General features: G+C 34.4%; 10 protein-coding genes across 10 annotated transcripts; 3 read left to right on the top strand and 7 right to left on the bottom strand.

Annotated features, from left to right (window-relative positions):
• Positions 1 to 1099: 1099 nt before the first annotated feature.
• On the bottom strand, positions 1100 to 1813 carry PHYBLDRAFT_166619 (hypothetical protein; the record flags this gene model as incomplete). The annotated part of the gene is made up of 3 exons (XM_018435444.1): positions 1100 to 1128; positions 1195 to 1552; positions 1607 to 1813. 3 exons carry the CDS (start codon positions 1811 to 1813, stop codon positions 1100 to 1102), a joined length of 594 nt encoding a protein of 197 aa, XP_018293411.1.
• A 226-nt stretch (positions 1814 to 2039) lies between these two features.
• Positions 2040 to 2905, bottom strand: PHYBLDRAFT_158389 (hypothetical protein). Its single transcript, XM_018433777.1, has 2 exons — positions 2560 to 2905; positions 2040 to 2363 (listed from the first exon to the last, which is right to left on the bottom strand). The coding sequence occupies exons 1-2, from the start codon at positions 2867 to 2869 to the stop codon at positions 2314 to 2316; spliced, it is 360 nt and encodes a 119-aa protein (XP_018293410.1). The 5' UTR covers positions 2870 to 2905; the 3' UTR covers positions 2040 to 2313.
• A 910-nt stretch (positions 2906 to 3815) lies between these two features.
• PHYBLDRAFT_64293 (hypothetical protein) lies at positions 3816 to 5238 on the top strand (the record flags this gene model as incomplete). Its single annotated transcript, XM_018441273.1, has 3 exons — positions 3816 to 4057; positions 4121 to 4434; positions 5210 to 5238. 3 exons carry the CDS (start codon positions 3816 to 3818, stop codon positions 5236 to 5238), a joined length of 585 nt encoding a protein of 194 aa, XP_018293409.1.
• A 432-nt stretch (positions 5239 to 5670) lies between these two features.
• Positions 5671 to 6138, bottom strand: PHYBLDRAFT_166617 (hypothetical protein; the record flags this gene model as incomplete). The annotated part of the gene is made up of 1 exon (XM_018435443.1): positions 5671 to 6138. The coding sequence occupies one exon, from the start codon at positions 6136 to 6138 to the stop codon at positions 5671 to 5673; it is 468 nt and encodes a 155-aa protein (XP_018293408.1).
• Positions 6139 to 6438: 300 nt separating this feature from the next.
• Positions 6439 to 8716, bottom strand: PHYBLDRAFT_143622 (C2H2-type zinc finger transcription factor; the record flags this gene model as incomplete). Its single annotated transcript, XM_018431030.1, has 4 exons — positions 6439 to 6890; positions 7035 to 7118; positions 7201 to 7747; positions 7799 to 8716. The coding sequence occupies 4 exons, from the start codon at positions 8714 to 8716 to the stop codon at positions 6439 to 6441; spliced, it is 2001 nt and encodes a 666-aa protein (XP_018293407.1).
• Positions 8717 to 10591: 1875 nt separating this feature from the next.
• On the top strand, positions 10592 to 12335 carry PHYBLDRAFT_166615 (hypothetical protein; the record flags this gene model as incomplete). Its single annotated transcript, XM_018435442.1, has 6 exons — positions 10592 to 10606; positions 11128 to 11359; positions 11411 to 11514; positions 11637 to 11888; positions 11955 to 12119; positions 12183 to 12335. 6 exons carry the CDS (start codon positions 10592 to 10594, stop codon positions 12333 to 12335), a joined length of 921 nt encoding a protein of 306 aa, XP_018293406.1.
• Positions 12336 to 12441: 106 nt separating this feature from the next.
• On the bottom strand, positions 12442 to 14238 carry PHYBLDRAFT_64289 (hypothetical protein; the record flags this gene model as incomplete). Its single annotated transcript, XM_018441272.1, has 3 exons — positions 12442 to 12763; positions 12884 to 13560; positions 13666 to 14238. 3 exons carry the CDS (start codon positions 14236 to 14238, stop codon positions 12442 to 12444), a joined length of 1572 nt encoding a protein of 523 aa, XP_018293405.1.
• Positions 14239 to 15148: 910 nt separating this feature from the next.
• Positions 15149 to 16072, bottom strand: PHYBLDRAFT_166613 (hypothetical protein; the record flags this gene model as incomplete). Its single annotated transcript, XM_018435441.1, has 5 exons — positions 15149 to 15387; positions 15434 to 15469; positions 15559 to 15732; positions 15792 to 15869; positions 15925 to 16072. 5 exons carry the CDS (start codon positions 16070 to 16072, stop codon positions 15149 to 15151), a joined length of 675 nt encoding a protein of 224 aa, XP_018293404.1.
• A 1570-nt stretch (positions 16073 to 17642) lies between these two features.
• Positions 17643 to 18673, bottom strand: PHYBLDRAFT_143619 (hypothetical protein; the record flags this gene model as incomplete). The annotated part of the gene is made up of 5 exons (XM_018431029.1): positions 17643 to 17700; positions 17776 to 17864; positions 17937 to 18374; positions 18411 to 18433; positions 18502 to 18673. 5 exons carry the CDS (start codon positions 18671 to 18673, stop codon positions 17643 to 17645), a joined length of 780 nt encoding a protein of 259 aa, XP_018293403.1.
• Positions 18674 to 20112: 1439 nt separating this feature from the next.
• On the top strand, positions 20113 to 23306 carry PHYBLDRAFT_64286 (C2H2-type zinc finger transcription factor; the record flags this gene model as incomplete). Its single annotated transcript, XM_018441271.1, has 6 exons — positions 20113 to 20344; positions 20405 to 20656; positions 20699 to 21031; positions 21802 to 22189; positions 22264 to 22884; positions 22955 to 23306. 6 exons carry the CDS (start codon positions 20113 to 20115, stop codon positions 23304 to 23306), a joined length of 2178 nt encoding a protein of 725 aa, XP_018293402.1.
• Positions 23307 to 24355: the final 1049 nt, after the last annotated feature.

Raw genomic sequence — 24355 nt, 5'->3', positions numbered from 1 at the left:
CATAATTATGCTTAAAAACAATAAATTACTGTATAAGAATACGATTTTAATGAAAAGCAATTTTTAAAGACATAATATATACAATTATATACATATAAAACAATAAACTTTTATATTGCAAAACTTATACTCTTAATATTTTTTCTTTACACTATTCTTTGTAGCTTACTCAAAACAAAAGATGAACACAAACACTTCTGTAACTTGTATTTCTGAAAGCGACAGTAACATTAGTGCAACTGATTATATGGATATTGCACAAGATTTTGTTGCTCTTGCTCTTTCCCTCCAGGAAAGAAACTAATTGCTGTTTAACAGTGCTGCTCAAGTCTCTTTGGACGAAGTCCATGGTCAAGAAATAGCATGAGAGGTTTTCACTCTTACTTCTGACCAACAGAAAAGAAACCAAGATGTGATTACTAGTACCAACATGGCTTTTTTGAATGCAGTCCACGATCAACACTGCAAAAACCATTGGGAATTATTATAATAATAGGTTTTGATTATTGGGATATTTTATCACATAAAAATGAATTACTTGTAAATATTAAGGAAATCATAGTTGACAAGTTATCGAATAAAGTATCAAAAATAATTGAATATTACACTACGGGAAAAAAAGTGGTCTTTTTGGTGGTCTTTTAGGTGGTATTTTAGGTGGTCTTTTGGGTGGCAGTTTTGGTAAAACCAGCAAAAAGACCATCCCTATTTTTGGAAATATAATTAGATCTCCGTTGACTGATGGATGTTAGGTTTTATTCATATCCCGATATTTAAATTTATGTATTATTCTTCTCGTTCTATTGGTAGAAAGAAAATAAAAAAGAGCTTTCTTATTGGTATAGATGGAAAAAAAGAATCTTTGTATTGTCACTCATAAAATACTTTCGTTATACTGCTACTTTTAATTGGATAATATAAACTTTATTGCAGTATGCACATTGATAGTATTGGTCATTTAAACAAAAGCATTCTCTCAATTGGTTCTCATATATATATTCTGATCCATTCACAGTTTTAATTGGGCAAAAAAAAATTATTTCATAGAAGATCATTATTTAAAAATGTTTTTATTGGTTGTTATAATAGAAATAATATTTTATTCATGAATCATACTGGCTAAAATTCCTTCAGATTATTACATATTCTCACATTAATTACACAATTTATTGTACCTATCAGATATGAACTTACCACAGTATTCTCGCTTCTTACGCCCTCTCCAGAGCTGGCTAACCCTTGCAATTGATGCCCAGTTTCTGTGGCATCTGGTAAAATCGATTCCATTGTCTCTGAGTATGATGGAATGATTAATACACAGCCTGTTTTTATCCTCTTGAGGAAGCAATGACCAGCCAGGGTTTGTTCCAAGATCCTGAACAGATGGAAGAGCTGCCAGTTGATCACATATGACCTTGGTACATGTGTTAACAATTCTCTTGGTTTCCTTGGTCAATTCTATTCTAAGATCGTCTGTTATCATCTTGTATATATGCTTTAAAGTTATATCGTTGATTTTTGATATGGGTCTTGGAATGATGCTAGTAAGAGTCTATTATGTTTGACATTAATTGAAAGGACTTTAGTTGTTATAGTATTTGCTTACACTGGTAGAGGTTACAATAGTTCTATCTGGAAATTCCCGATCTTTAAATTCATTGTAAAAACTTGTCATTTGAAGTTGCATCGCATCTTGTTTTTTTTCTAATGCTTCTTGACGGCCTAGCAATGCTTCTTGACCACTCTTTAGGGAAATAAGTGCAGCTTGTATTCCTTGAAGCAACTGAATCACTGTATTGTCTGTATTGTTCATAATTGTAAAAAAAATCAGTTATGTGTTTGTTATAGAAAAAGAAAGAAAGAGAAATTTTTTTACCAGAAACTATTATTAGTTTCAAATCTTTAGCTTCAATTTTTTAGCTTCAAATTATTAGTTTCAAATTATTTGTACAAATCTATTGGTTACTCCTGAAGAAACATTGATCTAGTAACTTCACTGATGACATACAGATACTTCTTTAAGATCCCGAGCATATATTCAGAACGCATATAACATCATTGTCTTTATATAATTAAGTATAAAGCTATACATTCAGAAAGTAATTAATTCTATTCTTACTTATATAACAAAGTTTTTTTTTTACCTACCTCAAACATGTCCAAAATTACAAAAGCCCCTCGTTACCAATGCCGTACTTGCAAGTCGACCTTTAATAACAGTTGAACATATAAAAGATGTCTCAAACGATGCATGACAAATAGGGCAGAATTACTTGCCAATGGCGAAGTTTCCCAAACTGTCTCTCTTCCTGATCAAAGCCAGTTTACATCAGCAATGGTTCCTAACTTGGCTTTTAGGTAAGCTTATCAAAAGCAAAAACACAAAACAATAGACAGTATATTAAGTAGCTGTATACTTTGATAAACAAACAGAGAAAACATCAACACAAGCAGTAGTGAGGATATGGATATCATTGACAGTACTGAAGATGATGAGTCCATGGTGAGATACATAAATACATATATTATGATAATCATACTTATTGTTGTTTATCTTACTATAGTACGATTTTGGAGAAGAATGTGAGAATGTCATTGACGAAATTGAAGGCACCACACCCTCGCTAGTCTTTGATTTTAGCCAGCCTCTTCCTGTTCCCAGCAACGATGATAAAAAGAATCTCGCGTTCATGCAGTTGATCCAAGAGTTCGGAATTTCTTGTCGAGCCCATGAAAAGATTGTAGAACACTTCAACCAGATCCTTGATTGTTCTATCAATATTACGTACTGAGCATGCAGCCCACACCTTGGAAACAAGCTTCTTGAGCGCTTCTCGGGTATCAAAGCAGACGGATACGACATTTGCATCAGAGGTTGTATGCAGTTCAACAACAAGAATGATATCGCATGCGTAAAATGCGGTGAAGCAAGATACAAAAATGGCCAAACTAGCGAAAGTGACACCAGGGTTCCTGTGAGATCGATCGTACAGCTTCCTTTGGCCAGACAGCTTGCTTTGTGCTTGGCTGATGACAAGTCCAGGGCTGAAATGCTCTATCATCATAACCACCAATCCAGCCAAGACGGGCAGAAAGCAGATGTTTTCGATGGTCATGTATACCAATCCATGAAGCATCTGTTTTCTGGTGAAAATGATATTGCGATTTCGTTTTCCATGGACGGGTTCAACCCACACAATGTACCTGGATCAGTAACCATTGTTCATGCAACTGTCTTGAACTTGAATCCGACGATCCGTTATGAGAAAAACAGGATGATCCAAATAGCAATGCTTCCTGGTTGCACTGGTCCCAGTGACATCTGGTCTTTTCTTGAGCCAACGCTGAGAGATCTCCGTTTGCTCCAGACAGAAGGCATGGAAGTAAAGACACCGACGACAACGATCAGGGCAAAGGTACATGTCCTCATGGCCACTGGCGATATTCCAGCTCTGGCAAAGCTGGCATGCCATGTTGGCCACACGAGTAAGAATGGCTGTCGTATTTGTCACGTAGTGGGCCAAACTCCTAAACATGGCCAGTACTTCCGCATGTTGCCTGGAACCCAGACGCGCTCACTGGAGAGTTTCAGAAACTACAATCTGGCAAGCAGTGAAGACAGAAAGGGGCTCAATGGTCAGTCACCGTTAGCCTCAATGGAAACATTCTCTGGCCCGTTTTTTTTTGCGTTAGATGAGATGCATGGTCTGTGCCACGGAATTGGTAAACAAGTATGGGGACTTGTACGCGGAAAGTATGGAATCAAGCATCCTCTATGTCTTTCTCTTGCCACTCAAAGGGAGATTGGTGCTGCAATGGTAGCCACAAAATCCACAATCCCTACATCGTTGCATGGTGCCTGGAGAGACGTGACAAAGAATGCCGGTTTCTTTAGAGCTGTGGATTGGGCAGACTTTTTACTCTTTGTTGTCCCCACGTTGGTTGCAGAGCGTGTCCAGGACTTGGTTGCCCGAAATGCATTACTTGGCCTGGTTCAAACATGCAATTTACTCATGAGCTGGGAGTTATCAGCAGAGGATCAAACCTCAATAAGAAGGTATGTTTAATGTCATATTTTATTTCATTTTTCATAGTAATTTACTTTTACCTTTTTTCTTAGTAATCTTGTAGAATGGAACTTATTCCTAGAGAGTCTTCTTTCTACAGCAGATATTGACATTGGCGTGTTCACAATTAACCAGCACATTATTCAGCATTATCCTCAGATGATTGATCTATATGGCCCGCCAAGAGCATATAGCACACGATCCGTGGAAAGAGCCATTGGTGAGTACTCCAGGTCCATCAAGAGTAACTCCCAAGTCAGTGTCAATGCTGGAAACATCATGATCAGACTGGCACAATCCCAGCATGTAGCGGAACTGACAACCGTTGCAAACACAAAAACTCCACCAGCTAACCTTCTAGTTTACAGTGCATATACCGATGGGTGGCCTGTTACAGAAGGAGGTGATCCTGCCAATGCTGAGTGTGAGATTGAGTTCTGGGGGCCTTTGAAGAATTTAACAATTTTCGATAGCTTTGAAGATAGATCTCATCTTTCATTGCTTCTTAAAACGTTTTATGATTTGAAGGGGGAAGAATTTAGTATGCTTGAGCCTTCCATAAAGACAAGCCGCAAGGCCTATCTTAATGGTTGTGTTATTGACACTGCATTCAACCAAAGTTCTACAAGAGAGGCATGTCATGTTCATGTGCAGCTACAAGTGGACATGAACTCCAGAAGATCCTGCTCTTACTGTCCAGGATATAAGCATTTCTTCAGAAAGGTGGTTATATTCTTCCAACATGTACACAACTCGAAGAGATGGCCACTAGCTCTCATAACCATATATAGTGTACATTTGAAAAATGGATTGCCTATTACATCTGTAGTAAAGCCGAAGACTATAGTGATTCATGCCAGTGACATTGTAGAGTTGGTTGGCTTGGTGCCATCAAATGTCAATGGTAGCCATTACATTATTTGGCCTAGCCTTAAACGTGGCCCAAAATTGACACTTGGTGCCTTAAGTGATATATAATTTGTTTTTTTTTTGTAATAAATTTTTCTTTTTTTTTCAAATTGTCTTAACAAATTTTATCCAAGCAGCAGAAAGTTTAGATATTTTCTTTTTTTTTTATTTCTGACATCCAATATTTCTCAATTCCAATATATATTTACCAAAAATGTAAGATGTTTAATTAGAATGGACATTTGTCCCTCCTGAGATTTAATTTTAAGCGATTCATTTGCTTTTTATCAACCATTTCAAAGAACAAAGATTTTCTTGTTTCAACTTGGATTTTTGGTGATTTTTTGATTATTATAGGCCAAAAATGAAGTCACAAATTCAAAAAAGACCACCTTTTTCCCATAGTGTTATCTTATTCCAAAAATAAAAACTGGGAGTTTAGGTATAATCACCACGGATGAAATTTGATATCAAATTAGGAAATTGAAAACACATCTGTTATCTTATTGGCTTACTAAATATATCGCTTGTGTAATTTTCTTTTATACTTATAAATCAAAACTTGTGTTCTTTATAAGGGAATGCTTGCAGTACAGACATCTACAAATGTATTTCTAGTGTAACAGAAGAGAACTAAAAAATGACTTAAAGAAATTGGAATGTTTTATTGAGATAAAAAAAAAGATATAAAAAATTAATAAAAGGAATAAAGGAAGGACCAGTATGAACCAAATTTGTTGAGATTAACAACATATTTACAGCCAACTTTCAGATGCATGTCTAATAGACAAACAACCTTCAATTTATCTAGTGGTGTGTATATATCATCAGCATATTTGAGTGCTAGATGATAATTGTTGTTAACAGCATGTGCAGATGGATATTCGATATACAAATGGTATACTTTAGAAAAAAGCACCATTCCAATGATGATATGTCCATTGCTTTGCCTAAATAGAGCAAATGTATTGTCTTTTAATATTCTTCCAGGGGTCAAATCTGTACTATTGTTGTCTGCAAATTCTCTGGACCCACTGAGCAAAGTTTCATGGAATTTCCCATCAGAGTTTTGTTGCATGTATTCTGCAATAGCTTTTCCATGGGTTTTCCTTAAACCATTCTTGCCTATCCATGAACCACCATCAATAATATGTCTTGTCATATATTGTTTACCAAATTTGAGACATATATCTTTCGATGTGTTTATACGGTTTGTATGAAACAAGTGTTCACGAATGTGTTTGTTGAACTGCTCTCCCTTTTCAGTCTCGTAGTTAAGAGCAGGTCCGAATCTTCATAAATCTTCAGATAGATGGGTCAACAGATGGACTTTTGGCTTGGACGTATAGAATGCATGTTTTTTATGTTTACAGTTAGTGTCGTATTTGTGTAGGGCTTCAATTAGACATCTAATGGCAGAGTCTACTTCACTGATATATGTCTCGTATTGACTGTCGATAGATCAAACAAATACTAGAGAGCATAGATGGCTGAGATGAACAAAGAGGAGAGTGATTTCCTGTAATACTTCTGTATCTGCAAACTTTATGGCCAGGATTACCGGAAGTATTTGGATTAGTACCTTGAAGTCTCTACCAAGAAACGAACTGGCATAGGTAAGAGACCTTGTAAATGCTCTTGATATGCCTCTGGAATTTTTGTAGTCTTTAACGTAATCAAACAGTTCTTCTAGTTCTTTTCTGTTTTTGTTCAAAACAACTTTGACCAGATCGGTGATAAGATACTTTGCAATGCCAAGGAGAATGTAGTGCAATATTTCAGCAGGAGTGTCTTTTGATTGGTCATATGCTTTAAGTTCTAGCAGTTTGTCTGTTGACTTGTTTTTAAAACTTAACTCTTCTGCTGTGTTTTTGTCGTCAAAGTAAGAAATATCAGGGATCACTGTATCTCTGTCTGATGTAGAAGTGGCCTAGATGTAATGATTCTTGGTTCTTGTTGGATGCCTGTTAGTATAGTATTCAACTTCGTTCAACTTGGGGATTCAACTTTGCAATTTAATATAGCACTTTCTACAAGGGTAAGTTGAGTTGGGCGCACCTAAACTGCAAAGCTCTGAGTGACAAGGTGTATCTGCCTCAATCCAAAGTAAAGGAGATACCACAAGAACATATGCATTATCTTCTGCAGAGAACATTACCACACCTTTTTTCTAGCTTCTTCAAATCATCAACAATTTCAGGTAACAACGAGGCAGTGTTTGCACCTTTCTTCTTTGGAATTGCTGATATAAATAAGATATTCTCTATGGAGCACCTTTCCTCAAAAGAGAGGGCTGCACATTTCATTGTCCAGCTCTCGTATGGATTAAATTGCTTAGAGGTGTTTCCAGAAGTATCATCCAAGAAAAGAATTACAGGTGCAATCTTTACCTTGTAATATTTTCTTCGGTTGTTTTCTTGGTCAGTTCCATCGCATATAAGCCTCTTCAGAAAATGTTCTTCTTCAAGTAATTTACGATGAGTTGGAATGAGTGAGATAATTGTGTCAGGAGAGATGCTGCAACATAAGGAGGTGTTTAATGGGGTTGTGTCGACAGAGAGAAATGATTCAATACTTATGTCGGTATGATTGATTTTGATGCCAATGCTACAACCATCTTTTGGAGTTCGAACAATATATTCACAAGAGAAAACATTAGATGTATCCATTGTATGGAAAGATTCCACCAGAAAGCGAATGTTAGGTGAGCAATCTTTTAACAGAACAATGTCACCAGACCAGAAATCAACATTGTTGTGGGTAAACATGGGCTGTTAGAAGTATGTATTTGTTCTCCATTTTTCTCCTTGTTGAAGACAGACAGATTGGTTTGGCATGCAATCAGGTAAAGAAAAGATTGATTTTGACTTTATAGGATTGGCAGCAAGGAGTTTGATGTGCTCAGAAGGCAAGTTAAGGAATGCGGTGACTTTTGTGCTGTCAGGGAGAGTAACATCTAAATGTTTAGATTTGAAAATTGGGATATTTATTCCTTTTCGTGTCTGGTAATTCCAGAGTGCATCTAACCAGGACAACTTGAAAGAAATATCTTTTCTAATAGCTTCTTCGTGGATCTTTAGAAGAAGATTGATGGTAAATAATATCTTCTTTAACATTATACGAGAAATCATGTCATTATCACCATCAACAAGTGCGAGCAAAATCATTGTTTGGATATCTTTAAATGGATGAGTGTTTGATGTAAATCTGTTCCAGGCGGTAGAGTTAAACACTTCACTCTGGAATTTATCCTCTTCATCAATTGAAGATTCGTTGTTATTGGCGAAAGCAGATATGTTGTTCAAGATGTGATTAAACAGAGGAATGCCTGCATTTGGCTCTGTGTTTTCCTCAATATCAAAATCACTATTGTCAACTCTACTTCCATCATCACTTTCTTCACACTCGTCATAAGTTAAGATACTGTTGTAGTATTCATTATCAACGTCTGATTCCTCTTCCACACTTTCACTTGGTGTAAGCGGATTTTTTGGGCTGTCGCTCATCTGTATATCTTGATATTCGGTCTCCTGGACTATGCTCATATTATTTGCAACCGTTTCCATTATGTCATGGCATCTTTGCAAATGTCTTTTAAGATTACAGTGATCTTTAAAGGTCTTCTCACAAAGTGAGCAAGACTTGCCAATGTCAACAAGTCTGAAGTTGAGTTGGCCCGGAATTCTCGGAGTAGGTACTGATACTCTTCCTTGGGCAACTTTTTTTGGTACTCTGTTCATTGTTCTTTGTAATGTAAAGGAAGTAAAGATAAAAAGATAGATAGAATTAACGTGTACCCCTTAATTTTGTTCAAGTTACAACGTGTCTATTTTATGAACAAATCAATTAAATTGCATTATTTTGCTGAGATTTTAAAAAACCAAGAAAAAATAAAAAAAACCAAAACATTCTTTACTCTGTATTTTTTTAACATGATCAAGTTACTAATCAGACTTTTAATGCTAGTATACAATAACATGTTCTTTTCACGAAAATCTATGGTATGATATATATGACGGCTTCTAAAAAACAATATAAAAGATCATTTATTTTAATTGGCATTTACTAATCATATTTAATCTCGAAATAGTATAAGATCCAACAATTTTTTAAGCTTATAAAGGTACGTGTGTTGACATTAAGAGTAGTCTATACAATATGAATATTAACAAAAACAAATTTATGTCTTACTCTAGATTTATTTATTATCATCATTATCAAAGGTAAGTTATTGGAAACAACTCTTAAAGATTGCAGCCACTAATCATTCTTGTTGTCTATATAGGTTTGAAACACTTCAAGCTCAATGAAATGAAAAGGTTCTATCCATAGCTTTTTTATTTTGTAAATTGTATTGAAGTAGCTAGCTAGCTTTTTATTTATAATAATAGCTACCAGTACCAGCAGCTCCTGTCTACCCTGCAATAGCAGCCAGTACTAGACTGGTACTGGTAGCCTAGTATTTTATGACCCCTGTATTTTCAACCTACAAAATAAAAATAAAAATATTTTTTTCAAACCGAAGATTTTTTTTGTCAGCATTCTATTTTTCAAATTTGGTCTATTTTTAAAATCGTGAAGCTTCAAAAATAGTAAATCCAAAATAGGAAATCGAGCCACCGTCGTACAAAACAGTCATTTGTAACACTAGAAAAATCTCCTGTGGTGATGTCTGTGTATCAACTGTTCTTGGGGATCAATTATATAGACTATTCCAAATGCAGAACAATGTATTATCTACCACTGATTACACCTGTAATTTGATGTAGGCCTTGTTTTTGTAATAACAGGCATAATAACAGGGCTCTTCTTTAATGTTTATTGGCTAAATGAATTGAAGAAAAAATTCTCATAGATGCAAATGCTAAGTACAAGTCTCTCAATTGGATATTGTTTTGTTTTGAGAAATGGTTTTTTATTTGTTTTTATTTTGGATAAAAAAAGCCTTTTTTTGGCAATAATAAGAATTCTATATAGTATTACTATTAAATACACTAATCTGTTATATTGTACTTCTTATAAATTTTGTTTCAGAATTTTTTGAATTAATAAACTTGGATAGTGAGTATATATGCTTACTGAAGCTATTTGATTAAAGGGAGTAGAAAGATACTTACATACTGTTAGAATAATTTGTTAATAATGGAATAAAACACAGATTTATATTATCAAAAGCTACAAGCCGATGCGTCATTCAAGTATATATTACAAAGAAAGGAATATAAAATATATACATACATATTTACTAAAGGAACATGTCTTGTTCTTGAGTACTGGTCATATAAGAATGTGAGGAATTATTTCAACTATAAAAAAGGAGAGTGAGAATGCTGATATAAAAAAACAAAACAAAATAAAAACAACATAATAATAAAATGAATAACACATACCCTTATATTCTTTATATGATTTGTTTTTACTGACCATATGTAAATCAAGGGTGAGCTATATTTAAATTATATGTTAGATATTATTTTTAATACTGGGAAGGAGATGTTGATATAGATATATACGTACATGCCACCAATATGTTTTTGTGTTTTTTTTGTCTGCACCGGTTATATCAGAGAAATATATGTAATGGCTATTTAAAGTAATTTATAGTTAGTAAAATAATGATATATTTAATGGTAAAGTACCTCTTGTATAATGAAAGACATCTGCATCATATGTATATATTAAGGGTGTCTAAAGTGAAACATAGTAGGATTAAAAGAGTGTTATTTTTATTAATATTATTAAAGAGTAGAGAAAAACAGAAAAAGGTGGGAAAATAAAAAACAGTGTTTGAAAAAGCCATAGACCCTGAAAAACTTATTAGACTGTTTCTCTTTAAAAAAAATTGTCTAGTAATTATAGCTTTATATGTTTCATAAAACAATTGTTACTTACTATATACCTAAAGAAGTTGTTTTCTAGCTCAATTTTTTTCAAAATAATATATTTTGATCTTCTTAATCATTTAAATAAAGAAGTATTTACACACTTATACACTTGCTCAACTTGCTCGCTTAATCATTAACATAATTGTTTAATCACTCAATTACTCTACAATTCTTTACATGTAAAGTGCTCTCTTAAAAATTTATTAAAATAGAAATATCAAGCAATATATACTAGAAACTTATTATTTTATTATATAAAAATACAGATAATGGCTCCAAGAACTAACATCAACCAGAACGCACGTACCAATGGATCAACATCTAGGCCATTGATCAATGCAGTCAACACTAGGCATATAGAATCGTCAAATCCAATGATTGCTCTTAGACCAGAAAATATGTCAATTCCAGTGTCAGAGTTTAATGATGTAGTCAGTCTTCTCGCTACACTCAATGACAAAATGACAGCCATTAGTTCCGATGTTAGTGAATTGAAAGGTAATTAAACACAAACTATATTGTTTTCCAATAGACTGACTATTTGAACAGTACAATTCCAGGTGGGTGCTCAATCGACTGGCATGCAAGCCGTTCTGAACTCTGATATGAATCCTCAGGACATCATAAGCAGCTCAAGACACCCAAAGATCTCAGTAAGCTCAAATACTAAAATTATAAAAACAATCTCCCTTTAAATCTAACATCAATATACCTTTAATAGAGTATTATTCAGGGGCGGTTCAGAGATATTAATCTTAAGACAGATGATTTGTAGTTGATCAGAAAGAATGATGATAAACCAACTTGGGATGTCAATATTGGTTTGTCTGACGAGTTTAACAAGAATTTTGCAAGTGATTTGATGCTTTACATTCGTCGTCAACCTGTAGCAGCCATGGTACCACCAAAAGAGCTATGTGGTATAATTGTAAACAGCTATTACAATCGCTTGGCTGCTAGTAGGCTTACTGAAGAAGACAGACAGACAAACACTACCTCAAACAGAAAAGGAAATAGAAAGACTGCTGTAAGCATTTCTACTTATAATAATTCAATTTTGACAAGTATACTTAAAATATTATATATATTGTAGCTTAATAAAAGGAGAAAAAGAATGTACACAAAGCATAAGAATGCCGTCACTGAAAAGTTTAATTGGGATTATAATGGCGTTTTTTACAGAGACGCAATGTCTGGTGATGAGTCAGAAACTGATACTTCTGTTGTTGCATCTCGTCCTGATAGGTGTAGTGATGAGGTAATGTTTTATAAAAAATATTTTTTCTATTGTTTGATCCCTGATGTATATATACATTTATAGTTGAATACCATGTTTGACTTTCTTGATGAGCTTGCCAAAGATGACTTCGGAAAAAGAGCAACGCAGTTGAAGTCGCGGAGTCATGTGTTAGTACACGAGACAATTCCTCGTGGCTTGGTCACAAAAATGCCTGCGTGGTCAAAACGCGTATAATAAAATTTCTGTCTTTTTAGTTGCACTCTTTATCACATCTCTTTTTATGTCTATGAACTATGTGTTATATTATTATTATTATTTTAAAAAAAGATAGAGTATTTTATTAAGTGTACAGCTTTCTTGGCAGAGGAATAACAACAACTTTTGCCGCACCACTACCAGACACATGACTTCCAATTGCAATTGGTGACAAGATGCAGTGGACAGGCAGAATGTTGTAGTCATACTTCAGAAATTCTGGCTCATACAACTCGATGCCCTGCTTGATTCTAGGTTGATGGCAAGGAATTTTGTACCACTCAACGAAGGCAAATATGTGCTGGGGGTTGTGACAAGGTGAAAGGTTGGTGTGCATGAGGTCTGATGTAAAATCGTGCAAGAACAAGTACTTAATACGACCAGCATATCTTTCCTCAGAGTCTCCACTTTTTTCAATAAATTTCACTTGTATATGCAATCTTCTCACGACCAAGCCTTCTCCACCTGTGTAAACTTATCCAAGAAGATTGATGGACGAAATCTTCTGGATTTGGTCATTCACAGACCAACAATTTCTGATTGTTGTCTTGATACTACAAAGAGAATCATTGTCATACTCAATTTTATAGAAATCGAGCAGACAATCATACTCGGATTTTCTCATTGTTGTTGGTGGCTTCAAACACAATGATAGAGCGGAAAGAGGTAGAGGTTTGTTGCCAAATGTTTGCTTTGAAGGCTTTTCAGCAGATTGTAGGAACGTTGGCAAGTGAAAGAATGACGGTATCAGAGGATGTGGCGAAAGTGCAGGATTATAGATTCTACGGCCAGACAGCTTGAGAAAAAGAGAGAGGAGTAAAGGGCTAGTAACATTTCTGAGATGCGCTTGACAAAAGTCACCATTGTAAGAACTCTCAAGAAACCTTTTCATGTAGGTATTCTCGAACCCACTCTTCTGGTTTGTCTCAAACCCTTTCAATACACCATTATAGTGCTCAAAGCTAAATAGCCAAAATCTGTAAATTGGCCCAAAGTCCTCAATCGTTTCTTTTAGGTGGAGATGGAGATACATGTTTTGCACAAATACATCTGGTTTATAAAAGTCTTCACAACCAACATAGAACTCCTCCAAACTTTCGTGAGCTTTTTTGATTCCATTTTTGGTGATACTTGGCTTCGTCAATTCTCTGCATACATCGACAAAATGGGTCCAATTGCCAAGCAGATCATCTCGCAGGCATGTCTTAAGCAGAACAAGAGAGTATATCAGGCACCATTATTTCCACTCATCTGCCTTCATAAATGGAAATTTCTTTCCAATCTTTATCTTCAGAGTCGTATACCCTACAGGGAGTATCATTCTATTAGCCTCTTCCTGCATCTCTACAAAATCTTTGTCATCAAGCAAATTGTTTGCAATCCAAATATCCATCATTCGTTTTGCAGTCCCGAGAAAAAGGCTGTACATGGGATCAATAATGGCTGCACACACTGGCTCAAAGTACACAAGTTGATGAAGCTCAGACCAACGAACACCATTCTCAATCTCCAATTGCTTTCTCTCTGTCAATGTCTTTGCATTCTTCCACAGGTTTGCATGTCTGCAATTTTCTTCTTTTGTGCAGCCTACCCATTCCGAAAACTTAAGCCCAAAATAGTTTACAGCAGTAGTCCCATCAATATGAGCAAACTGACGATTGCATTTGTAGCATGCATATGTGCTGTTATAAGATGTAAACCCACACGTCTTTCTTGCAGCAGGGATGTTGCATGCAACTATCAACAGAGCAGCACGCACCAGAGCACCTGAGCAGTTATATGTATCAATTGTGATATCTTTATACAATAGCATAAGTTCATCAACAAGAGGACACAAATAGTTATTGATCTCGTTGGTGCTTGCTTCTTTAGGTTCAGGCATCAATCCAACAAGAATGATATTTTCTGCCTTGTTCCACTCTTCTCTTGGCAGATTGTTAAATGTCAGATATATTGCACCACAAGAATATGTTACTCCATCAAATGGTTGAAATCAATCAATGTTCAGTGCCAATAGTAATGATCGTTCCTTGGAAATAAACTGGACATCATCTTTATCCACTTATTTGTTCCACATCTTTCCATTATATACATCGAATAAAGTATCATTGACTTTTGGTTCACAATTCCATCTGTTGATCATACTCTCAAAAGAAGGATGTGTAAACATTTTTTTCAAGGTAGTTGTCAATGAGTTATAAACAAATGTGCACTTTGGAACCATAGCATTCTTCATACTAGACTTATAGAGATTATTCTTACAATGTGTCTTACTACCTGTTGTGGTGGTTGAAGTTGAAGAAGCTTTTAAGAGGAAGAATTGAAGATTTGAGATTAGGAACGAAGATTTGTGAGAATTTGTGTAGGTTTTATTTATTGAGAAAGGATTTTGTATCAAAGTTTGACCTGGTTCCTACACTGAACTACTACTGCTATTTATATTGTTTTGGATTGGGAAAATTATATGACTGGGGTCAGGTAATCGATTCTATCTGAGCCTTAATCAGAGCAACGTGATCTTGGGATAATTAATGTATGATTAATTATATAAATGTGTGTAGTCCCAATGAAGTATTAACATCGAAAGTAAATGTGTTTATGAGTTATAATTATGCTTATAATAATCCACTGATGTATCCCATATTATGATGATATCATCATATGAAATGTAATCACTATCATGCATGCTAAACCTGTGTGTTAAATAATAAAGTAATCGGTAGACACCTTTGACTGGAATAGCTGAGACCTTATATTATTTCCTTCAGACTTATTCTCAATTACAGCAGAAGTCAATACTCATTTACAACACTACCAACTCTTTTGAAATTGCAGGATGTATGCGTGTTGTTGCTGTAATTGTACAATGTGTGACAATTACTGCATGCTACATATTTTGATATGCCGTTTGTCAAGTCATTGTATCCTATCATTTTCCTCAAACCCGGAATGCTTGTGGGAAGTCGGAAATTCTCTCCATAATGTTTGAGGATTATATTTATGAATGTAATCAAAATTACTGCGCCTTCATCTACAATGAAGCTAGAAATAAATATCACAGTGAAAACCGCAATTACTTAATGCCAAATATTCTCTGAAAGGTTTTCTGTAGACTTTGTAAGTTATCATAAAATAATAATAATTTTTTATTTCTTTAATTCAAATCGTTTTTCTTCAATCATAGTTTATTTTTAATATTTACCCTGTTCTTGCTCTCTGTTCTGTTCTTCTTGCTCAAATTCATCCGACGACTCATATTCACACTCATACTCTGAAGTATACTCCTCTGTTTCAAAAAGAGATTCTTCCACCAAAAGAGATAAGTAGGTATTGACATACTGCTCTGGTGAGGGTGCACCAACAGAGTAATTATCATCTATTGGGACCAAGTTTAAATAGAGTGCGCATTGGGTATAAAAAATAAAATACTATTACATTCAATATGTTCTTCAATTTGATCTATGTTCATATCAGCTTCACTAGTGTTTACTTTGGCTGTCAAAACTATTTGTTCTAATGGATTAGAATACATTATATAAATAAATGAAAAATTGATAACTTAATTTACCATTAATGGTTTTATCCATATTCCTGTCATTATCATTCTGGGTATGACGCTTGACAGTTCTTTTATCTGTCTTGGTGTATCCGAGAGGATTGCGATTGCATCTTGTGCATTTGTAACAAACTTTATTGGGATTGGCAGTGGCAAACATTTTTTTATTTAATTTTTTTTAATAATAAAGGAAGTGTGTAACAGTCGTTGCTTATTATAATTGTCTTTATTATTTTGAAAAAATTCTCTCAGAGACTCTGATATATATTAGGTCAATGATATATCTTTAAATATATTCTTGCTGCTAAACACAGGAAATGACCTGGGTTGTAATTTTTTGGCTACTATTATCAATAATTCCAGGTAAGTGGAATTCAATTATTTTAAGATGTTTTTGCAGTGCAATATGGCAAGGATAAAATATATGAATAAAAATACGGTAAAAATATAATAATAAAGGTACTGATGTTATGCAGAGATGTCAGCAAGATGAATTATGTGCATTGTAGAAGAGGAATGTTACTAGCATGGGGGACCATAATTTTGAATGAGTACAATGTAAACAAATATGTTAACAAGGGAAAAGGAAAAAGTATTGTGCACTACGGTGGAGAAAATGGTAACATGTTACCACTTTGGTAACATAACTGCCATTTTTTACTTAATAAAAAATGGCAGTTATTTATTATGTAAAAAGCCAAAACAGGCACTGTTATCATTTTTCAAAAAAAAAATCAAGCGTCCTTCCTTTCCTCTATTACATTCTTTCTTTTGTTCTATTGCTTTCAATTCTAGCACAACCTCTTGTTTTTCCTTTGCAGCTTTAACAGAATGGTCTGTTTTTTATTATACAATATTGAATCGGGTTTAATTGAATTAAATCTTTATTTCAATGCATGTTTTATTAAATGAAAATGATAATAATAATAGTAATAATGAAAAAACAATTCCATCGGTCACTCGCAATAAAAAATGGTTCTGTTTAGCTACTGCAAAACGTATGCAGTAAAACACTACTATTCAAATTGTATTTCATATACTTTGGGTATTCTAATATATCTTAGATAGCACTTATTATTTTTTACCGATTTCTACAAATATACTAATATTAGAGAAAAAACTTAAAATAAATAAATAGATATAATATTATTATAATGCTTACCTTTATATAATATGCTTACTTGTTCAGTAAAATAAGCATTTACTCTAAGAATATATATATATTAAAGAATGTATTAATATTTAAGATCTATATATAAGAAAAGCAATAAAACATAAGCACTATAGAAAGTCGTTATTGTAGAAGAAGAAAAACTTGAGCAAAGATTCAAGTCATGTAACATGAAGCTAATTCGAATCTGATTCATACAACCGGAATGAGCATCTTGTTAGAAAGCTTAACGTGTTTATTCTACTCAATATACTTACATATAATAGAACGACTCCCAAGTATAATATATCAGTACAAAAATATTACTATTAATTTTTTTCCCAAAAAAAAGGCTATATACTATTTCCTTTTATATTTGAATGTAGCGGAATTGTAGATGCTGTACATTAGCTTCAAATTCTTGTAATCACAACATTAGCAATCATATGAAAGAGGTAAATAAATTTTTTATATGAAAGAAAAAAGAATAAAAAACATAAAAAAAAAATGACGAGATAAGAAAAAAAATGCACTAAAGACAGACTAAAAAAATCAAACTCGGCCAATCACAGCAGCCAAACTACGATCTTCGGCTTCTCTTGCAAGCAGGCTCAACACTTGCTGTGGGTGGAGGAGACCTACATAAAAGAGTAAGAAGTTTATATTAGTTTTGTATTAACAGCGCATGAGAAAAAGCAACAATGGTAACTTACAGCACATCTGCCATTATGGGCGACTCAACATCACCAGTTTCTGACATATCAGGAGAAGAAAGTGAAGAATCACTTATGTCTCGCTGTGTCTATAGCATAATAAAAGGAAACGATGTTAATTAAAGTTTACAATATATAGATTTGTTAATTGATAAACTTACTTTGTTCTTCTCTGCCATTCTTCTCTTGTGCGTCTGGTTGTCGCTCTTGAAGCTTTCCCGAAGAAGGCTTCTTGCACACCACATTCTTTTACATTGGTGGATGTGCAATCCACCATTCTTCGCCAACCTCTCCAAATGCATCATGTAGTATTCCCTGTTTTTCTCTGGGATATTCTTCCATTCTTTTGAGGCCGCAGGATAGTCTTTGTTAATGATATCATGCTTTACCGTACGGCCTAATGTTTTGAGATGCAGTCTTTTTACTGTCAAATCATGGTCTGAAAGAGGGACTAATGGGGGCAAATACTGCCCTTGTGGAACTTCTTTGCAGCGCGCCTTCCAGTCCTGCTCATGAAGAATCTGAAGCAACAGATTGTATTTTTGTGCTTCGTTTTTTCCTTTGAACTCGCCGCCAGTATTGATTACTCGCTTACCAAGCTAATCAGGGTACTCTGTGAGCTGGGCTCTTTTCACAGACTCGGCAATGCACTCAAGAGCTACAAAAAATGTATGACAATATTAATAAAGTAAATAAACATCTAAGCACAGAATATATATGACTTACAACTCTGCTCAATAATGCTTTGTTGCATTGTAGTTAGATCTTCCGCACTGACTGCTGGCACAAATTGATTGCTGAATTGCCTTTGAAGCTCGCGCAATGCTTGCTTGATTTCAGCAAGATCAACCTCAATCTTTTGAATTGAGTTGAGGAGAGTTGTGTTAATATCGGACATGTTTAAGTTTTTTTTTAGCTATAAGCAGTGAGTTGAAAAGAAAAGGTGATAGTTTAGACAAGTAGAATAAGAGCGATTTGAGTTTGAGAAAGGCAACGATTTATTACAAGTAATTGATAGCTATTTATATGAAAAAGATACAGACAGATGTACAAACAAAACATATAAAAGAAGGGATGCTTATGCACTTGTATGCACCTGTCTGCACCTGTCTGCAGTAGCTCATGTGAACATGATACAGTCTTTTTGTGTCAACACAACAAAACTGTAAGAAATATAAAGATAAAATGAATTAGACTTTAAATCAATATTATATGTATAAATGTTCATACTTTGCACCGTCTACATATTAAATGTTTTAAAGTATATGATATAATAATATAACTCTATACATATTGCAGATATAGCATGAAATTTGGTTAAAGTTCTCAATGACAAAACCCTGTACCAGTTAAAATTATAACTTTAAATATACTCTACAGTAGCTATATAACATCTGAACATCATATAGTTAATTAGCCCCTTTTTATCAACATTAAAGTAAATGTTATGATACTCAAGTTCATATCATACTTATTATCATTATCGACTAAAACGCGTTTTGATTGATGCTGTCATCAAAGGTAAAAATAATTTTAACTGTCATTACTATTATTTACCAAGGGGCATATTTGACTGAAACCGTACATTTTTGAAAAAGGTGTGCTTTAACTCACATCAGCACTTTCAATTAACACCCCTTTCGATCAGTAGTGCTTATCTTGATGATGTCAGTAAAAGAGTATCAGACTATAGCCCTCATTATCTATATCTATTTCTTTAAGTTTTATACATAAACAAGAAAATAATGCTATTAGCTAAATATATATTCACTATCTCAAAAATATTATTAGTACAACACAGATAATATAAATATGTCTTTTCTACCAATGTGTTTATACAGTACTACTTTTTTTTAACTGTTAATTATTAGAAGGCTGTTTTTCTTTGCTTTTGGTATTAGAGAGTAATTGATAATTTATTTAAAAAAAAACATAAATTATTTGGTCATTAATTATCCTAAATATACATATACCTCTTTATAAAGCCCAAAGAATATCTAATCGCTCACAAGTAAAGAGTACGTGTCTGTTTCACCAGTGCTCTTTTAATGGTACCCCCTTGTCAACCAAGAAGTATTTTAACTTACATCATAATTATTAATGAAGAAGAATCTTTCCAACCACGGGAATTATTTACTGACAGGTGTTTCACCTAGCATTGACATTACTGTAATCATTGCTATATCATCATTATGAAAGAGAAAAAGAAAAAGAGCCGCAAGCATTTTGGTTAAAAAATAAAGAGTATATAAAGATGTCTTTTACATTTAATAAATAGCACCAAAATCCTCTTCGCAGCTTTATTTTATATATTACATACGTACCAACCCAACCAATATGTCTTCTTCCAACGTCAGCCAGCAGAGAGATAGAATATCTACACAGCAATATCAATGTGATCAATGTGTCTTGTTTTTTGATAACTACCAGAAGCTGCAAAACCACAAGAGAATTCACAGAGGAGATTCAGCAACAATGACTGAAATTGACCAGTCTATTCTGGATGATGTTGACATGTATCATGACGAAAATGATACTAGTAATGAAGATGAATCTGTTAGCAATTCAGGTAATGAAAAGAGCTGTAATTGTATTATTTATTTTCCAATTACTAAATAATGTATTACAGAATATACTATGGAGTCTATGGAGCTTGATAATACTATTTCATATAAGTGCGCATGTAATTTTGAGGACAGTGAGGGTGAAGCTCACATTTACGACAGCAGCCAAATCAGTACAAATACTTTTACCAAGGCCGAGTTGATGAGTATTCATCTGTCTCAATTGATGCTACAGCATAGAATTGCTAGAGCAGCATATAGAGACATTGTTCAATTTATAAACACTGTCATCCGAGACCATGACGATATAATGATGGGTAAAATATTATATTTTCTGTTACCTTGTACTTTAATTCCAGATCACTATCATGTAGTGATATCGTTTTTTTTAGAACCTGGGGCTAAGATAAGTCATGGCAAAACTGTTGATGCTTTGCTCAAGTCAAAGTCAAGTGTCAAGGGCCATGAGTATGATGTCTGCTCTAGTAGTTGTCGATTGTATGGCATTAATGACAACCAGGAATCTTGTGTTGACTGCGGCAAACCGCGATACAAGACTGATCCCGATCAAAGTCAGACACCAGCCGCCAGTATGAAACTTATGTCAGTTGGGGATATGCTTTCTCAAATGTTGGCAGATCCAGCCACAAGAGAACTCCTCTGTTACAGAGCAAACCAGGAATCTGTAGCTGGTCAGCTAACCGACATTTTTGATGGTGACAATTACAAGCAGTTGGTGCAGCAGGGCCTGTTCTCCAATCCCGATGATATTGCCATTGGGCTTTATACCGATGGGTTTGTCAATCAAAAGAAAGGCAAAAACTCATATACCATCATCCATTGCATAATATTCAACCTAGACCCATTCATCAGGTAATTAATTAATTTATTACTATTTATTATTATTATTACATTTTTTTTAAAAAAAAATTACTAATAAAATACTTAGATATACCAACAAATACCTTTTGCAACTGGCAATCTTGCCTGGCCCCAAGAAGTCAACTCATTTGGACTCCTTTCTTATACCCATCATCAATGAATTGCGAGATCTTGAGGCACATGGCTTGGTTGTCAATCACAATGGAGTGGAGCTTTGCAGATCCAAGGTATATCTTCTGCTTGCTTCTGGCGATATTCCAGCTGTAGCTGATATGGCCCACATTGGTTCCCATACAAGTTTATTTGGTTGCCGTTTTTGTGAGACCAAAGGCAAGTGCCCTACTAACAGACGGCATGGCATGTACTTTGATGACATTTCCGCCCGGTTAAGACCTTTGGAAGACTTCAAAGTAGGCAACCCTGTAAGTATACAAATGTTCAATTAGCCATCTTTTTTTCATACTAAATAACTGCTTGTAATAGTCGAAGAACATATACCAGCCGAGCATATATACCCAACTCTCAACCTTCTCTGGATGATCATTTTTTGCATTAGATGAACTTTATTTAATTGCAAGAGGGATTGGAAAGCTTGTGTATGACCTGATTACCGTCACCCTCACAAAGGAAACCAAATTTTATTATACCCATCCAGACAATACCCTCAATACCACCGAATACCCTTTTCATATACCAAGAGCAGACCTTGTAACAATTGGAAACTGTATCACCAGCTCACGAAAATATATACCCACCTCATTTCAAGGCAGTTTTGACAACGTATTTGCCAAGATCGATGGTACTCGCGCAGTGGACTGGCTTGACTTTCTCTTATACCTTGTCCCCACTTTGGTCATGCCTTATTTACCAAATAGGGCTGTCAAAACAGCTCTATTATCTCTTGTGAAAGGTTGCGCGCTTACCTTGCAATGGATGTTGACATCAGAATTGCTTGATGAGATGGAGTCGTAAGTTATTATATGTCTCATATATTATCATTACAAATAGCTGATTGTTACCATTTTTTAAATATTAATAATAGATACTTCAAGTACTGGCACTCGTTTTTATACCAACAAGTCCAGAATAATACCCTATCTCGTAGTGTTTTCCGACCAGTGCAACATTACCTGGTCCGTATACCCTATATCATCAAGCAGCAAGGCCCCCTGCGATGCTACTCCACTTGCTCAATGGAGAGAGTAATTGGCGACTTCTCGAAATTGATAAAGTCCAAATCAAAGGGTGGCCAAAACGCCAGTTTTCTCGTCGAGCGATTTGCGATTCACAATTATACCAGCATGGCAATCAGCATCTGTGATGAAATCAACCTCATTTGGCCAAAGCCATATGGAAGAGAGAGCTACATGGACCTTCCTAATGATCCTAGTAGTGCGCAGTTGTGGGAGCCATTTCATCAGTTTGTTAATTTGAACGATGATTTGGTGGAAGGTGTAGGCGGCCCTAGTGTGAAGGAAGCTTTATTGAAATACTACCGGAGAACAACAGGCTTGACTGGCCACGAGTTTGGTGACTCTGTTGTTGTTGTAGCTGCACGTCTGTGGATGGACTCGACTGTATATTCCTCATGCATGTACCGAAGAAAGAAAAACGAGACCAGCCATGGCAACCATTACGTGATGTTTACTTGCCCCTATAGAAAGTAAGTATAATATTTTTTGATATACAATCAAAAGTTGCTTACATTCTATTTATTTATTTATTTATTTTAGCAACCGTAATGTAATTGTTCACAGCTGGCTCGTCAGTACAGTACAGTTCTACTTTCAGCATGTAGATTTCTATGGCTTCCCACACTTTCTTGCTTTTGTGGAGGTCATGAAGGAACATGACGTGGCTGGTCATGACTCATCAGTACCTATTGTCAAACAACGGTCACAAAGCACCCGTACACTAGGCCACCAAACGCAACCGACTTATACAGTTATAAGTGTAAATGACATTTGTCATCAAGTTGGTCTGGTCCAATACCCACCGAATGGAAACCAGTTTTATGTAATCGCGCCCTATTATATCTTTAACAACAACATGCGCATTACTAAAGGCAATTTTTCCATTCTGTAATCCTTTTTATTTTTATTTTATTTTTCTATATGTTCTATATCCTTATATCTTTTATATTTTTTATATCATCCTTGTATCTTATATTCTTTTTTTAATTTTCTCTATTTCTTATGTTTTTTTAATTTCTATATGCCCCGTCTTTCTTTTCTTCTTTATATACTCCAGTTTTTTTTCTATTCTCTATACACCTTATGCTTTTCTCTTCATTCCCTATATGCTCTATACGCCATTACGCGATTTAAATAAAATCAAATTGCCAATTCATCAAGATAAAAAGAATATCTAAAAAAAAAAGAATGTAGTTTAAAAAATAAAAAAATGGCAGTTATGTTACCATTTCATTCACACATTCCAAAAATTATTAATCTTAATAATTGTTGACATCTTTGATATTCAATAAAACATATATGTTGTAAATGAGTATTGACTACTGCTGTAATTGAGAATAAGTCTGAAGGAAATAATATAAGGCTTCAGCTATTCCAGTCAAAGGTATCTACCGATTACTTTATTATTTAACACACAGGTTTAGCATGCATGATAGTGATTATATTTCATATGATGATATCACTATAATATGGGATACATCAGTGGATTATTATAAGCATAATTATAACTCATAAACACATTTACTTTCGATGTTAATACTTCATTGGGACTACACACATTTATATAATTAATCATATATTAATTATCCCAAGATCACGTTGCTCTGATTAAGGCTCAGATAGGATCAATTATCTGACCCCAGTCATATAATTTTCCCAATCCAAAATAATATAAATAGCAGTAGTAGTTCAGTGTAGGAACCTCGTCAAATTTTGATACTAAATCTTTCTCAATAAACAAACCCTACACAAGTTCTCACAAATCTTCGTTCTTAATTTCAAATCTTCAATTCTTCCTCTTAAAAACTTTTTCAACTTCAACCACCACAACAATATATTTCAATACTCAAAGTGGTCATTACAACTTACAAACATTTTTTACAGTATTGAAAATATTGTACAACAACAAAAAAAGTGTTTTCATGTTACTTTTTTAAATTG

Source organism: Phycomyces blakesleeanus (genome assembly GCF_001638985.1).
Source record: "Phycomyces blakesleeanus NRRL 1555(-) unplaced genomic scaffold PHYBLscaffold_7, whole genome shotgun sequence".
Taxonomy (NCBI): Eukaryota; Fungi; Mucoromycota; class Mucoromycetes; order Mucorales; family Phycomycetaceae; genus Phycomyces; species Phycomyces blakesleeanus.
This window is presented reverse-complemented; position numbering and strand designations above follow the sequence as displayed.

Excerpts from the sequence above, each read along its gene's own strand:
- PHYBLDRAFT_158389 (XM_018433777.1), bottom strand. The coding sequence starts at position 2,869 with ATGCAAATGTCGTATCCGTCTGCTTTGATACCCGAGAAGCGCTCAAGA. Across the intron at positions 2,364-2,559 it reads TTCTCCAAAATCGTACTATA|CTTACCTAAAAGCCAAGTTA; the intron begins GTAAGATAAACA and ends GCTTTTGATAAG.